We start from the raw sequence: 16,438 nt of genomic DNA on the forward strand, positions 1-16,438 counted from the left end.
CTAGGGTCCCATCCAGCCAAACCCTATGCTAGAATGGCCTTCTTCATCTGCTGCAAATCAGTTGCGTAAGGCCATGCATTCAGTGTTTGAGACAAACACTCACTTTGTAGCCCAGGATGGCCTGGAAATTGCTAGTAGCCCTGATTGGTCCAGAACTTATCCATGACATTACCTTCTACATACTGGGATAAGAAATAGCGGGGCAACTTCATCTTAGAGAGAAGGACCCAGTCCTGGGGAGCCTGAACACTTGGTCCTCATAGTCTACTCTGTGTAAGGTTGGGATTCTGTATGCCCCCCAATGGTATGGTGTGACGTCAGTGGGCAGCTGAGGGCTGTGTCTGGGTGATGGGGGAGGAGCAGATGGGTCCCATACTCAGGACCTGCTGGAGTCTCTGAGGCAAGATATCTGGAGAAAGCAACCCCCAAAGGGTCTCAAGAAAGGCAGCAAGGGCATATGGATTGCTGGCTGGAGGCCACCTATGAAGAGGTCCCTATGGGGGGTGGGTGTCACTGTCAGTGTAAGACTGCACTGTGCCAGGCTGGAATGCAGTAGAGAGTGAAGGTGGCCATACTCCCTGGATTATTGGAGGAACCAATATGGTTCCAGGCTCTGTGTTTCTGCCTTGTTGGTGGATGCCTAGCAGGGAAGAGGTCACCAAGACTGTGGGCAGCTAGCTGTTTAGGAGCATGTGTGCAAGGATCCTCCAGGGCTGAAACCTCACATTGAGTTTTGGGGAGAGTGGCTTCTTGCATGTGATCCTCACAAGGTTGAGTGCCCCTGATTGGAATCAGAGCTATGGAAGAATGACCAGTGTGATGCTGGGTGTAGACAGTCCAATGGGCAGTCCTGCCCGAAGGCTGAGAAATTCTGACTGTTTGTATTACAGATAACCTGTGGAGCACATATTCAGACAAGGGGGCATTTGTGGAAAAGAAGGGCGTGTCCTCGGTGCCTGTGTCCGAGGAGAGCCGGCCTGGTGGATTGCCATACGTCCTCACAGACATCATGACCTACTTCACCATGCTAGTTGGCATTTACTTCCCCTCTGTAACTGGTGAGGCCCCCAGCCTTTCCTCCTCTTCTGTCTTTGTGTCTGCTTCTCTATGTGTTCCTACCATGACTCTCCCTCTCTCTTTCTTTCTTGTTTTTCTGTTTCTTTGTTACTGTTTCTGTCTCTTGGTCTGCCTTTATTTTCTGGTCTCTGTGTGTATGTCTATGTCTTTCTTCTGTCTTTCAGTCTTCAGAGATCACCTTTCCAGCAGGCAGTGGTGGTGTTGGCTTATCTTCTCTGATGACTCTTTCTATAGGCAGCATCCTCTAGGTTTTCTGTCACTGTCATCCCTGTCTACTCTGCAGGGATCATGGCAGGATCCAACCGCTCCGGGGACCTCAAAGACGCCCAGAAGTCCATCCCAACGGGGACCATTCTGGCCATCGTGACTACATCTTTCATTTGTATCCTTTCCTTAAAGGGGCCCTGTGCCGGAGGTGTTGAACTCCTAATGCTGCTGCCTTTGCTCCAGTCCCCTCAGTCACATCCTCATTGTGCCCATCTGTGATGCACTGTCCAGATTCTGGTCCTGACCACAGCTTGCCCTACTTGTACAGCCTTAGGTGATATGCCACATTAAAGCATGACACCTGTATTCCTGTCTCTTATGATTGTATTTGACACAGTGTCCTTTTAAAAAATCCAAGAGAGGACCAGAGGTTGTAGTTCAGTGGTAGAATGCTTATCTAGGATGCACAAGGCCTTGGTTTCAAATCTCCAGTAATACCAAAGGAAAAAGAAATACAACACATTACTGTGTTGTATTACAGTAATATAACACATTACTGTGCAAGGGTGCACAGCCTTGGTTGGGTGTGGTGTGGGATATGGCATGCCTTAGTTAGTGTTTTACTGCTGTGAACAGACACCATGACCAAGGCAAGTCTTATAACGGATGACATTTAATTGGGCTGGCTTACAGGTTCCGAGGTTCAGTCCATCATCAAGGTAGGAGCAGGGAAGCATCCAGGCAGGCATGATTCAGGCAGAGCTAAGAGTTCTACATCTTCATCTGAAGGCTGCTAGTGGAAGACTGATTTCCAGGCAGCTAGGAGTAGAGTCTTAAAGCCCATGTCCACAGTGACACATCTACTCCAACAAGGCCACAGCTCCTAATATTGCCACTTCCTGGGCCTAACACATACAAACCATCACATGGCTTAAGCACAGACCACAGTTGCTTTTGTGAAACTGATGTTCCAGGAGTCCTGTCCTCTGAGCAAGGTGGTTGGGTCACCAACCAAGCACCTTTTGTGTACTTTGTGGCTAGCACTCTATAGCTGGACAGATGTGAGGACAGTATACCCAGAGGACTGTGGAAGTATTGGGCACATCTGTGGGGACAGGCTGTGGTGACCCTGGCTACAGGGTTGCTCCAGGCCCATGGGATGGGACCCACTCTCCAGCATGCATCTGCCTGGAGCTTGCATACTACTCTATTGCCCCAGGACTATCTATTCCTTCACTTCAACTCAGATCTTTCCTGCATAGTGCTGTTTGGGGCCTGCATCGAAGGTGTAGTCTTGCGAGATAAGTATGTTGGGGTTTTACTACATGAAATGACTGTAGTTGGTATTGTCTTTCCTGAGGGAGACTTCAGCTTTGAAATTAAATGACCTCTGGGTCTCACAGTTGTATATGCGTTAAATGCTCTTATCAGAGGATCACACTATGTTTTGCCTGACTAAAGCATTGATGTGTCATCCCTTGGGCCTGGAGCCTGAAGACTGCTCAGAGCAAAGCTGAGGCCTGATGAAGCTGGGAATGGGGAATGAATACAGGTGTGAGAATGGGAGAGATAGGATCTAGGGACCCCAGTCCTAATGCTCAGTTAGCAGAATCTTAGTGTGGACTATTGTGGACTCTTCATTCTTAGGGAACTGCTTGTCAGAATCTCAGGGCTTCAAGGGTTCTTTTATACTGCATGGTGAAGAAGTATAGTACCACCAGACCTACAGAGATATGACCTCTGCAGAAATGGCAGTGGCCAGCACCACCTTGGTACCAGCCAGGGCTTCCTGTTCCTGATAGGATTCTAGGGGAACAGTCTCAAGCCACCCAAGCCCTTTCTGAGGGGGCTGTCAGGCTGACTGGGTCCTGGTTGGGTTGGGCCTCTGAGATGGGCTCTTAGTCTGGGGGTTCACACTCAAATAGGGGACAGATTTTTTTTTTTTTTCTGCCTTCAGATCACTTTTTAGAACTCTACTGACCACCTTCCCTACTCACCTGTAGGTTTGGGGAGGCCTTGCAAGGGAACCTGGTCATTGGCATGCTGGCCTGGCCATCTCCCTGGGTCATTGTGATTGGCTCCTTCTTCTCCACCTGTGGTGCTGGCCTGCAGAGCCTGACTGGGGCACCCCGCCTGCTGCAGGCCATTGCGCGTGATGGTATCATCCCCTTCCTACAGGTGAGTCCTTCACTCAAGCTGCAGCAGACGAAGCCGGCTGCCCTGGGAAGAGACCGTGCAATGTCAGGTCTAGGTGTTTAGAGGTCCCTAAGAGTCTGTCCTGCAGAGCTGGACTGATAAGATGAAGACAGAGGACATATGTCCTGCTTGTGGACTCTACACTGGTTATTTCACACTAGCTGTTGGGCTGAGGTGCAGGCCCAGGGCAGAGGTCGCCCTACTGGTATATAAAGCCCTTTTCCAGTGGGCCATGTTTATCCATTGACCTATTGAGGGTGGACTCTTCATTCTTAGGGAACTGCTTGCCAGAATCTCAGGGCTTCAAGGGTTCTTATATACTGCATCGTGAAGAAGTTTAGTTAACCATAGACTTGGTGTCCCTGGACCTGTCCTCTATAACTGGGACTGAGGTTCCTGGAGTGAACTTAGAGGTTCAGGATGCAATGAGAGTCCTGGAATGATATCATCAAAATGTCATAGCCCAATGGCTTAAACCAAAGGAAGTTGCTTTCCAAAAATTCCGGAGACTGGAGACTGACCACACAAAAGTGATTTAAAGATAGAAAAAAGAAAAAAAAAACAAAAAACAAAAAAATGGAGGTTTGGGTGTGGCAGGACTGTCCCCTGAGTCTTTCTGTCTGTGTGGCTGTTGCATACAGCATGGCGAATGTGACTTAAGCTAGGTTTTGCTTGTAAGTTTTGTAAGTCGTTCCATGGTTAAGATGTTCGGATGACACTGCCTTGCAGATCATTCATCCCCACAGGCAGTTTCCAACCCCAGCCCACCTACCTCTCCCCATACTGCAGGTGTTTGGCCATGGAAAGGCCAACGGGGAGCCCACATGGGCCCTGCTGCTCACGGCTCTCATCTGTGAGACTGGTATCCTCATCGCCTCCCTGGACAGTGTGGCCCCCATCCTGTCCATGTGAGTAGCCTGCAAGGACACCAGGGTGGAGGGTGTGAGGACTTGGTGACTGTTCCTTCCTATCTGAACATAGGGTAAGGACTAAAGATACATAGAGGGTGGGCACAGAAGGCCAGGTGGCTGTGCTGTGGGCACACAGCTGTTGGGCCAGCTGAGGTGAGTGTGGTTGGACAGACAGCTGCTACGGTAGGTGCAATGGCTGCACCTGTGGTAGGTATGTGCCCAGGGAGAGTACGCATTTGACTTGTTCACAGGGTCCCTCAGCTGCTGTGTAGAGACCCATTAGAGGAGCTCCATTGTGTAAACAGGTTGGGTCTCCCTAAAAGGTGGTGAGCAGTATATGATAGAATAGTGACAGGATACTGCTGTGCCATTGTGGGTGGTCAGCAGCCTCACTGGCCCTTCCGCTCCAGGTTCTTCCTCATGTGCTACATGTTCGTCAATCTGGCCTGTGCTGTACAGACCCTGCTGCGCACACCCAACTGGCGTCCACGCTTCAAGTTCTACCACTGGTAAGGCCTTCTGTGTGGACGCCCCGAGGGACCCACAAACCTGAGCACATGCACTCTGTTCTGAAGGCTGCCTGCAGCTGGGCTTAAAACTGTTTTGGTGGAAGGAGATCCAGGGAAGTCCAGGAGGCCATGGCCCTGTCCTGGTCTCTGACTCATAGTTCCTTTCCTGAGTACACGTGATTTGTATGTCAGCTTGGTCCTCTCCAGCCAGAAATGTTGGGGATCCCAGAGCTGCCAGTGTTCTTCAGGCTCCTTACCAGCACAGTTCTGGGTGGGTGGATGGAGCCCGTTCTGTGTTCTGCATGTAGCTGGGTGTCCTGTGCACCTCAGGAGGGAAACAACAGACAGTTGTACTGTCTCTAGGCTGCAGCTCTGCTGTGCCGCAGCAGGATCCCTGAGAGCCATTTCGTATTTCAGGGATGACTGGGTTGATACTCTGTTCAAGGAAGGGTTTCATAATAGGGAACGTGCTGTTGGTGAAGCAGGCATTCAGGTGCCAGTTGGGGGCTGTATGGGCCTGTTCTAAACTTTCATGTCCACCAGGACCCTCTCCTTCCTTGGAATGAGTCTCTGCCTCGCGCTGATGTTCATCTGTTCCTGGTACTATGCCCTCTTCGCCATGCTCATCGCTGGCTGCATCTATAAGTACATTGAGTACCGTGGGTGAGTGGCAGCCCCTCCTCACCCTAATCACACTCCCAGAAACAGAGCACTCACTTGACCTGCCTGGGGCATGAGTCTGGTGCTGCTGCTGAGGTCTCATGGAGGTTAGACACCCTGTGAGTCCTAGTGTCTTGTGGTGTCCCCTACTCCCTGCCAGGCTGACTTCCTCAGGTATATGCTGATTTCCTGCCCGGGAGTTAGTGTGCAGAAGCAGGACAGGGTTTTGGTTTTGGTTTTTGTTAATTTCATGTGTGTTCTAATTCATTAACAGGCGCATCTATGGCTTCCGCTGTTGACAGTCTGTTTAAGGAATTTGGCAGTCAGCCATAGCACTGTCATGTCCCAGGAGCTATGTTACATTAGTTCCGTCCCCACGAAGTCACCTTTGTCCTTCCCTGACATTTCTGTCTTCACTCTGGTCCTTGAGACCAATCTAATTCAGGGCTTCCAAGTCATGATCTCAGCCTCACTCTTCTCTCTGTCCTTGGTGTCCCCAGTGGATGGCACCATAAGGAAGTCCTGCTGCTCCAACCTTTACGTTTTATCCAGTAGCCCTGCTTGTCCTGGGAAGCCCCTTTCTGTTGGGTTTACACACATTGTGACTGTCCCAGCTATGTTAACATTCTTAAAAGTGCTACCGTGACAAGGTGACCTTTCCTCTGTACCCATACAGGGCTGAGAAGGAGTGGGGGGATGGCATCAGGGGCCTGTCACTGAATGCTGCCCGTTATGCCCTGCTGCGTGTGGAACATGGGCCCCCACATACTAAGAACTGGAGGTGAGTACGCCCCACAGCCGCAGCCCCAAGGTAGCAGAATGGAGCGGAGACCCTTATCCTGCCAACCGGGTAGTGAGCGCTGTGTGCTCTTGGCCTTCTGAGGAGAGATCTAACAGGGCATCACTGCCAAAGAATGGGAGAATAGCCAGAGGTGGGTCCTGGATATCCAACAAGCCAGCAGCAGTGTGGATTGGAGGCATGCTCCTCTAGGGGAGTTTCCTCTGTTCTGAGGCCAAGCAAAGCAACCTTCGCTAGGACACCCGAAACCTCAGACCCAAGGTCCCACCTGTCCCACCTGCCCCACCTGTCCTTCTCATCCCACCTGGTCTTCCTAGGATGTCTGTCTACTTGCTTTCCCATCTCTATCCCATCTGGCTCGATGAGCATGGGTGCCCTGTGTGTCGCCATTGTAACTCCTGTCCCTGCCTATCCTACCACAGGCCCCAGGTGTTGGTGATGCTGAACCTGGACTCTGAGCAGTGTGTAAAGCACCCCCGCCTGCTGTCCTTCACCTCTCAGCTGAAGGCTGGCAAGGGCCTGACCATCGTGGGATCTGTGCTGGAGGGCACCTACTTAGACAAGCATGTGGAGGCCCAGAGGGCTGAAGAGGTAGGCAGGTGGAGTGCTAGGTGAATGAGGTCCGGGTTGCAACCACCTAAGAAGGGCTGAGCCATGTTCCGCATCTTGAGGCTTAGGGGCATGATTTGTACACGTGGTGCCCCTGGTTTCTGTCGCAGTGGCTACTGAGTCTGAAAGGATCAGAAGTGAGGTTACAAGAGATGAGATGTGTGGTCTCCTGAGACAGAGGGGCAGTGATAACTGCCATGGGACTGAATCCCTGAGGGCCCCTGTGTCTAGCCTTGGCACTTCGTTCCTGGTGTCTGTTATAGCTCCCCGTGCACCCCAGCTCCGTGTAGTAGGTAGAGATAGTGGGTCATGAGTCTGTGTGCTGACAGATGTCCTGATCCTTTGGATAAGGGGGTGAGTAACCAGAACCTGCTCCTGCGGCATACTGGGGCTAACTCTGATGTCTGCTGCCCACAATTTGTGGTTCCTGTAACTCCTGGGCGGCTTCTACCCAGGTTTTTCTTATTTCTCTGTGATCAGTTGTGACAGGAAACCCCCAGCCTAAGCAGAAACAGAACAAATAGTATCACCAGTCTCTCATGTCCACCTATAGCCTCTGATGTTCTCACAAGGCCAGGCAGGGTCCCTGTCACCTCCAGTGTTCAGCTACCCAGATCGCCAGAAACCTTTTGTTTGTGAACCTTACCTAAGGTTCCATCGTGGCTGCTGTGTCTTGGTGTCACCATCTTCTCTGAAGGGGGTTGATCAGTGAGCTTTTTTCTTGCGGCTATCCTTATCTGGTCTTGCTTGTGCATTCAGGCTTCCTGCTTGCTGTCTGTGTGCCCCTAAGCTGCGTCCCAGTTTCTGAGTCCAGTCCATTCTGGGTGGACTGTGGCCTGGACTCTTCTGAGGACTGGGCATTGATGGTAATGACTGTTGATAACTCTGGTCTGGAGTGACAATCCCGTGGCTCTTTCGGTGATGACATCACCTGCCCGGCTGCTTTGAGTTTGAGTGCAAGTTCAAAGAGGACAAGACAAGACATGGGTCATTTTCTTGCCCCTCCAAAAGAACCAGCAGTTGTCCCTTAGAATGTGGAGCCTCCAATCTGAACACTGGCTGCTGCTAACTGCAAATGCATGAATTAAAACATCATAGCTCTCGTCCTTAAGGATGGGTGGTTTTTCTGTCTTGTCCTTTAGTGTCAGACCTGTAGCTGGTCTAAGGGGACCATTTTGTTATGGTAGAGAGGGTGGCTTTATCTTGGAGGTGCTCTTGTTTTGTTTTTTGTTTTTGTTTTTGTTTTTTTGGTTTTTCGAGACAGGGTTTCTCTGTATAGCCCTGGCTGTCCTGGAACTCACTTTGTAGACCAGGCTGGCCTCGAACTCAGAAATCTGCCTGCCTCTGCCTCCCGAGTGCTGGGATTAAAGGCGTGCGCCACCATGCCCGGCTGGTGCTCTTGTTTTTATCTGTGATATTTCTTGGGTACAAAAGAGGCAGCATCTGCTTTAAGCAATGGTATGCTCATGTCTTTTCCTGGTGTCTCCTCCACACTTTAGAGGAGATCTCTGGAGTTAAGGCCACCCTTTGGACAGATTCTAAGGGTGTGCATGGACTCTTGTTATCTGATGTCACTGGCAGAACATGGGGAAAGGTATTTGTGTTGAAGTGAGTGCCTGTTGGGGACCCTCTGACTCTGTGTGACCCTCTCCCTCAGTCTCCATTCTAATAAGAAATGAGAAGAGGACCTGTGGCTTTCTCATGTATGCCTGTTAGATTCGTTTATATTCTGTAGTGCTGGGGTGGGACCCAGGACCCCATATGTGCTAGACAAGTGCTCACTCAGCCACTGAGCCACACTCAAACCCTGGTTGGATGATTTTAATCTCTATATGCTTTTAGGCAGAGGGTTCTAAAGAATCTGAATCAGGAACACATGTTGAGAACCGGAAGCCAAGTATTCACCTCTCCTGGTAACCATAAAAAAGGTTTAGTATTGGAATAAGTCATTTCTATTGATCAGCAAAAGCAAGAAGGAGCTGCCCAAGGGTCCACCTGTCCCTCGTGCCCGATGGAGTTCTGCCCTTTAGTCGGATTATCAGTAGTAGTATTAAATGAAGACAGTTTGGGAAAGCCATTCATTTTAAATGATCAAGCTTGTGTAAGAAACTTGTTATGGGCATTTCCTTAATATATCAGGATTAATATTACTTTCCCTCTACTGCAGCATTTGCATGAGAGGGCTTGAGGGTTTGAGTCACCCTATCCTTCCCTAACTAAGGGTCCTATCTTCCTCTTCTGTGAGGTTTCCCTACTCACAGTGGCTTTGGCAGATGTGCCAACTTCTTGTCTGGGCCAGATTCCTGCCTGGTCAGGGCTCTGTCCTCTAAAACTTTAGGCTGGACAGGCAATTCTCTAGCAGTAAGGCAAGAACTAAGACCCAGCTCCAGCTCTTTGGGTCTAGCATGGGGAAAGCAATGTTGCAGCCAGTGTCAGGGACACAGGCACAATCACAAAGCCAGGGCAGGGGTGTGTAGGTACCCTGTACAGTAGGTATATCCTTCTGGTCAGTCCTCCACAGTATTCTCTGTGCTGTGACCTTTAGCCAGCTTCAGCCCATAGGAGGACAGAGTAGCCCTGCCACACACATGCCATTGAGCTGAGTCAGCCTCTCCAGTACTTCTCCTATGAAACCCCCATCATGGGCACTGTCCTTCCTGCCTGGGAACAGCTGTGTCCCTGTGACCACGCCTTCTGCCTGGGCTGCCTCTCAATCACTGGCATGTTCCCCTTTTAGGACAGTGTGTTTAGATTGTTTCTGAATTACGCAGAATTCTATAAGTGGAACATGTTCCTCCTGTGAGCCTGGTCTGCCCTAGATGGCTGGCTGGTGCGTGGTGGAGGTGAACCTAAAGCAAGGGTGGAGGTGAAAGAGGATGGCTGGGAACTGTGTGTATTGTCAGTACAGCTTTAGTTGTGGAACTGTACTGCAGGGCAGTGTCATTGTGGGACCAACATAGGAGGCAGTTGAAATCAGGCAAAGGAGGGAGAGTAGTGATTCTTGTGACCAGTGGAGCAAACCTAGACTGGGTGAAGTCTAAATTTGAGGTGTGGGCAGGGTGGGTTCAAATCACTTTCTCCCTCTTCTGGTTTTCCAGGGGGCTCCAGGCATTCCTAGGCTCAGCCTGTCTCCACATGGATGCTTTCCTTCTCAGATCTCTCTGTTTGTCTTCTCAGAGTTACTTGTTACTGAGTTCACGGTTTCCTTGAACAGTTAGGATTTCTCTGCAAGGATACTTTTTCCAAATAAGGCCACATTTTCCCATTTTGGCTGTAGCACGGTCAAAAGCGAGCCCCCCTTGGGAACACCATTCAACTCCTCACTGTCCTCGTTCCCCAAGCACATCTCCCTCCCATGTAAACTACATCCATTGCACTGCAGTCTCCAAAGTTGTAAGCATCAATAAGTCTGAATCTCATCACAGACTACACCTAGAGGGACTCCTCTGTGTGCTTACTGAGAGATGTGAAAAGCGTTTGCCTGACAGTGATGTGGTCTTTCTGTTCTAAAAGGGAGAATGTGAAGGCATGAATGCCACTGTATGAAGGCCACTGTCCACATAAGTGTGAAGTCCAGTAGGGCTGTTCCTCTAGGTACCATCGGACACCCTAGACCCAGCAGGACCTAGTAGCCTGCTTACCATAGAAGGACAGCATCCCTAGGCTGTTGACTCATGAATGGTGTGTCCTGAGACATCGCGTCCAATCTCTCCATTGTCCCTAAGCTGCTCTGGGGAAGGAGGAGCTGTCCTGGTAGATGCCTGACATAGTGATGGAATGACGGAAGTGGGCAGGTGTGGAGACACTGTGGCTTGTCTGATAGCCCCTGCTGGAGCCCTCCATTTGCTCAAAGGCTGTTAAAGTTGATCCATGAAGCATGACCCATGAGCATTTGGTGCTTATTCTTTTTTAAAGGATTATTGATTTTTATTTGTATGCGTACACTGTAGGTGTCTTCAGACACACCAGAAGAGGGCATCGGATCCCATTACAGATGGTTGTGAGCCATCTCTCTAGCCCCATTTGATGCTTATTGTCTGATATGACCCCTACCCTCAATCAAATAATAAGGGGTGGTTGGTAAAGTCAGAGATCACATTAAGGCACTATCTCGTGAACACTGGTGGTGACCTTCCTTGACATCTGCACACAGCTGTGCCTTACTGCGTCAGGCTCACTTTGTCTCTTACACATGTGTGCAAACACACATGACCAGCAACTCCTCAGTCTCCATCCCAGGAGGAGATATGGAATATGTATGGGGCTGCCTCACTGTAAGGACAAAGGGCACCATGTCCCTGACATGTGTCTTGGCATCATGTACTAACACCTGCCTCTACAACTCCCACAGAATATTCGGTCTCTGATGAGTGCGGAGAAGACGAAAGGCTTCTGCCAACTGGTGGTGTCCTCCAACCTGCGAGATGGTGCATCCCACCTGATCCAGTCAGCTGGCCTTGGTGGCATGAAGCACAACACTGTCCTCATGGCCTGGCCAGAGGCCTGGAAAGAGGCAGATAACCCTTTCTCCTGGAAGAACTTTGTGGGTGGGTGTGGCAACTATGCCCATCCCAAGTGTTACTGTCACACTAAGTGTATGGCCAGAAAATACAGACTTGGGGCCTTGGAATGTGCTGGCCAAGTTGTTAGTTACAGAGAAAGCAAATGGCAGGTTTACATTCTTGAATACTCTCCCCAAATGCCTAAACCCAGTCCCCATTTGGGAATTTTCCTAGAATGTGACACACTGTCTGCTGGAGATCATAGAATATCTCTGATGTGGAAAGTTGTTCTTTGATGCCCCCCTGGGTAGATGACTTCATGGGACCATGCCTACTTAGCTTGTGACAGTCTCCCCACTGTCTGGAGGGAAGCTAGCTCCCTGCTTGTCCCCCCATGAGATTCCATGGTCCAGCTGGCCCTTGGTAACTTACCCATGGATACCTCTCTCCACAGACACGGTCCGTGACACTACAGCCGCACATCAGGCATTGTTGGTGGCCAAGAACATCGACTTGTTCCCACAGAACCAAGAACGCTTCAGCGATGGGAACATTGATGTGTGGTGGATCGTGCATGATGGGGGCATGCTCATGCTTCTGCCCTTCCTGCTGCGCCAGCACAAGGTGTCTGCCGTAGGACTGTAGGCCAACAGCTAGGCTACAGGGACACCACTACATGGAGGGTGTGGCCTTGCCTGAGTTCCTGCAGAAATGTCCCCCCTCTTCCCCAGGTGTGGCGAAAGTGCCGGATGCGCATCTTCACTGTAGCCCAGGTGGATGACAACAGCATCCAGATGAAGAAGGACCTGCAGATGTTCCTGTACCACCTCAGGATCAGTGCCGAGGTGGAGGTGGTGGAGATGGTGCGTGCACAGCTGTGTGCTGGGGGCAGGAGGATGCAGATGGACAGACAGGCAGGCAGACAGACAGACAGACTTGGGTGTCATGCTACACTTCTGGAATCACAGAGATAGTACATCCAGACATGTTCCACAGGGTAACACTTGTATAGTCTTTTTTTTTTTTTTTAAGATTTATTTATATGTAAGTACACTGTAGCTGTCTTCAGACACCCCAGAAGAGAGCATCAGATCTCATTACAGATGGTTGTGAGCCACCATGTGGTTGCTGGGATTTGAACTCAGGACCTTTGGTAGAGCAGTCAGTGCTCTTAACTGCTGAGCCATCTCTCCAGCCCAACACTTGTATAGTCTTACTGTCCCCATCCTACGTCTGAGCTTGTCCCAGTGGACAGCAGCTCTGGTGGAGAAGGCCTGTGGCGTGTAGTCCCTGGGAGTGAGGTCTGCTCAGAGGTCTGGAGCCTGGGGTTGTTTGTTTTGTTTTGTTTTGTTTTGTTTTATTGCTCAATCCACTCGTTTACTTCTCAGATGATATCCCACTTTCCTGTTACCCCATCCCACAACCTCCCTCTCCCCACTCCCCTTTGCCTGTATGATGGTGTTCCCCGACCCACCCACTCTCTCACACCCCACCCCTCCAGCATCCCACAACACTGGGTCATCAAACCTCCACAGGATCAAGGGTCGCCCCTCCCATTGATGTCAGACAAGGCTATCTTCTGCTACCTATGTATCTGGAGCCATGTATTCCTCCCTGTATACTCCTTGGTTGGTGGTCTAGTCTCTGGGAGCACTGGGTGGTCTGGCCAGCTGATGTTGTTCTTCCTGTGGGGTTGCAATCCCCAGCTACTCCTCCAGTCCTTCTGCCAGCTCCCCCACCAGGGTCCCTAAGCTCAGTTAAGAGGCACTTGCTGACAGGAACCTGATGTGGGTGCTCCTTGGGAAGTTCAGCCAGCAACTGACCAATGCAGATGTGGATGCTTGGGGTTCTGTTTTTGTCCATGACCTAATAGTTCCTCAATTAGAAAATATCTGCATATCTGTGGATATATAGGGCCATGAGTGAAGTCATGCTGGGGCTAACAGGTAGAATAAAGTGACTCTGGGTCACAGTAGATGCTGTTTACTGTGTCTGGATGACTAAGGAGTGAGGTTCATTCTGAGATACCCACTCCAGCTGTCCCTGAGGACCCAAGATTGTTCCTACAGACCAAGCAGCCCCACGTGGATTAACTGTGTATCCTTTGCTCCTTACTGCCTTCTGCTTTCTCTGAATGCTATGCTCTCACTTGTGTGGTCTCTATGGCTTATTCCTCTGTCACCTGATCATGGGTGACACCCAGTACATGGTCTGTGCACGGCTGTGTAGCTCAGTCCCTGGAGTAGAACTGGCAGAGAGTCACATTTGGTAGAAATAGTCCCCTAGAGGCCTGCTTCTCTACAGTCTCACAGAGGGATTATGTTCGAGGGGTGTTCCATGGCCATGTGGAGTGTCATATTAGGTAAAGGGACCTCCCACTACCCTTCATGGTCACATGGAGGAGTCCCAGCCCTAGGGCTGCAGAGGTGCTTCTCTGCTGGAGCTTGCAAACTGCTTGTCTCTGCCTGTGTCTCTTTAATCATGGATGAGGTCTGGCATCTCTCTGCATTATTGACGACCTCTTGCATTTTCTTGTCAGCTCCCAGGGGACCTTGTGGTATGGGTCTATGTTTTCTCCCTCTATAGGAGACTATGTGTGAGACTTTGAGACCTCTGTGAGAGTTTTGGGTACATGCAGGTTGGAGTGTCACTGGGTTTTGTGCTCTGGGTGTGTTGTTCAGAAATGCATATTCACATTTGGACATTTCTCAGCCATCTGGAGTTGCAGACTCGCCCTCTGTGGCTTCTGTTTGTAACCTTCTCTGTAGGTGGCACTCTAGGTCTGTCTGCATTATTAGTAGTCAGAAACTACCTTTTTGACTAAGTAACAGAAGCTGCCTAGACCAGGTCTTGTGAGGTAGTCTAGGCTAGACATGGAGACCAGCAGTCCACTGGCCTGGACCAGTGTCTATACTGTACAGTGTGTGAGCTGCCTAAGCTCTCAGCCTCGTTGGCTTCTAGAGCTAACCTCCCCATGAGTTCCCACTAGAATACAGACCTGTCCCTACCCTGGGGACATGGTCAACTGACAAGGGGCTACCCAGAGTGTAAGGTTTTAGGTGTTTGGGTGTAACAGGCAGGGATATTCTTGAGTGCCAGCAGTCAGGATCATTAGATCACTAGTCCTTAAATGCTGCTGTCTTTGGTATCTTTTTGATATCTGTTTGGTATCTTTTTTCCCTATGGATTTAATAACTCTGTGAAGAGTGAGTTTGTCTGAGACAGGAAATGACACCAGTTATTTAGGAGTATGTATTCCTTGAGACCACAGCTCTTACAGACAAGCCAGGAATGCCCTGTCCAGAACCCTGAACAGCTCTGTGCTTAGTCAGTGTGAACTGCAGCAGCATCATTGACTGTGTGGTAATGTTATAGAGTCCCCAGCAGGAACGTAGGTAGGCTGTTGTATTTGTCCAACTGTTACTGCAGACCACACATTTGCATCAATAGTCACACATTCTCATGCCTTCCCAGGCTCCTCTGAGATAGAGAGTTCTGACACTCCAGGGACAGAAATCTAGGCCTGGAGTACACAGTCACTGCTTGCTCAGTCAGGGTCCACTTGACAGCGGGGGTCGAGTAGGTGGTAGTTGACGGTGACACCATGTTTTGTATACATTGTTTACTTGTGTGGCTTGACGCTTTTTAGGTTGAAAATGACATTTCCGCATTCACCTATGAGAAGACGCTAATGATGGAGCAAAGGTCACAGATGCTGAAACAGATGCAGTTATCAAAGAATGAGCGGGAGAGAGAGGTGTGTGCACTGGGGAGAAAGTGGGTAGGGTCAGTACCATCTGGCCCCAAACGTGGGATCTGTGTTGAGGGGAGCACAGAGCAACCTAGCAAAAAAAAATGGCACTGAGCCAGGCGTGGTGGTGCACGCCTTTAATCCCAGCACTCGGGAGGCAGAGGCAGAGGCAGGTGGATTTCTGAGTTCGAGGCCAGCCTGGTCTACAAAGTGAGCTCCAGGACAGCCAGGGTTATACAGAGAAACCCTGTCTCGAAAAGCCCCCCCCCCCCCCAAAAAAAAGGCACTGGATTCATACAGTTCCTATGGCATTTGGCTTTGGTTGTTAATGAAAAGCAAGCATGGCCGTCTGTGCCCATTGGTGCAGTGTGACTCTGAGGGCTGGCACCTTTGTAGTCACTTCATACCTAGGAAAGACAGATGGTGGATAGCATGACATCTACCTTTCTTTGAGACTATGCCCTCAGGTCTTTCATTACACAAAATCTAGACTCTTACATGTAGCTCTGTGGTGGCTAACTGGATGGAAGAATGGTTTTCTATGGAATTGGTGATACCACACTGTGGTTTGAGACTGGTCAGCAGGGTGAGTGGGACCTTCCGGTTGCACTGCTAGACTATACTGGATCTACTGGATCTGTGGAAGCTGCGGGAAAGTTAAGGCTGTGTTGGAGGTGAGGACACTAAGGGACCATGAAGTTCATATATATAACTGAGTTGACCCATGCCACTCTCTGAGAAAGTCAAGGCTGAGCCAGTTACACATGAATCCTCTTGGTTCATTCTGCAGCCTGCTTGCCTCATTGAGCATGTTCTCTCGAGGATGGCTTTCAAGAGTGAGCCACTGTCTGTTCTGACCTGCTCTTCCCTCACCAGGCCCAGCTGATTCATGACAGGAACACTGCATCCCATACCACAGCAACTGCCAGAACCCAAGCCCCACCAACACCTGACAAAGTGCAGATGACGTGGACGAAAGAGAAACTCATTGCAGAGAAACACAGGAACAAGGACACTGGCACATCAGGCTTCAAAGACCTCTTCAGCCTAAAGCCGTGAGTGTCTATGTGGCCTGGGCCGATGCACAGCGAGGACAGACTTCCAGCCCCACCCTTGACCTGCAGAGAACTGGGACCAGCCAGCCCAAGGCTATGCTATCAGTGCCAGTGGGCCAGGTCATGAGGGGATTGGGCTATGAGTCTTACTCTCTTGATGAT

General features: G+C 50.2%; 1 protein-coding gene across 4 annotated transcripts in view; it reads left to right on the plus strand.

Moving 5' to 3' along the window:
* Slc12a7 (solute carrier family 12 member 7) overlaps nucleotides 1-16,438 on the plus strand; it is an 85,884-nt gene that overhangs the window by 62,952 nt on the left and 6,494 nt on the right. For all 4 annotated transcript variants that reach the window (XM_029543903.1, XM_029543904.1, XM_029543905.1 and 1 more), the window contains exons 9-22: nucleotides 891-1,058; nucleotides 1,361-1,459; nucleotides 2,532-2,589; nucleotides 3,288-3,462; nucleotides 4,270-4,388; nucleotides 4,802-4,900; nucleotides 5,444-5,563; nucleotides 6,237-6,341; nucleotides 6,782-6,950; nucleotides 11,320-11,515; nucleotides 11,925-12,094; nucleotides 12,202-12,333; nucleotides 15,120-15,227; nucleotides 16,098-16,276. In XM_029543903.1, the coding sequence (XP_029399763.1) occupies nucleotides 891-1,058; nucleotides 1,361-1,459; nucleotides 2,532-2,589; nucleotides 3,288-3,462; nucleotides 4,270-4,388; nucleotides 4,802-4,900; nucleotides 5,444-5,563; nucleotides 6,237-6,341; nucleotides 6,782-6,950; nucleotides 11,320-11,515; nucleotides 11,925-12,094; nucleotides 12,202-12,333; nucleotides 15,120-15,227; nucleotides 16,098-16,276 (1,897 nt within the window). The remainder of the gene's footprint in view (nucleotides 1-890; nucleotides 1,059-1,360; nucleotides 1,460-2,531; nucleotides 2,590-3,287; nucleotides 3,463-4,269; nucleotides 4,389-4,801; nucleotides 4,901-5,443; nucleotides 5,564-6,236; nucleotides 6,342-6,781; nucleotides 6,951-11,319; nucleotides 11,516-11,924; nucleotides 12,095-12,201; nucleotides 12,334-15,119; nucleotides 15,228-16,097; nucleotides 16,277-16,438) is intronic.

Source organism: Mus pahari, chromosome 11 (genome assembly GCF_900095145.1).
Source record: "Mus pahari chromosome 11, PAHARI_EIJ_v1.1, whole genome shotgun sequence".
Taxonomy (NCBI): Eukaryota; Metazoa; Chordata; class Mammalia; order Rodentia; family Muridae; genus Mus; species Mus pahari.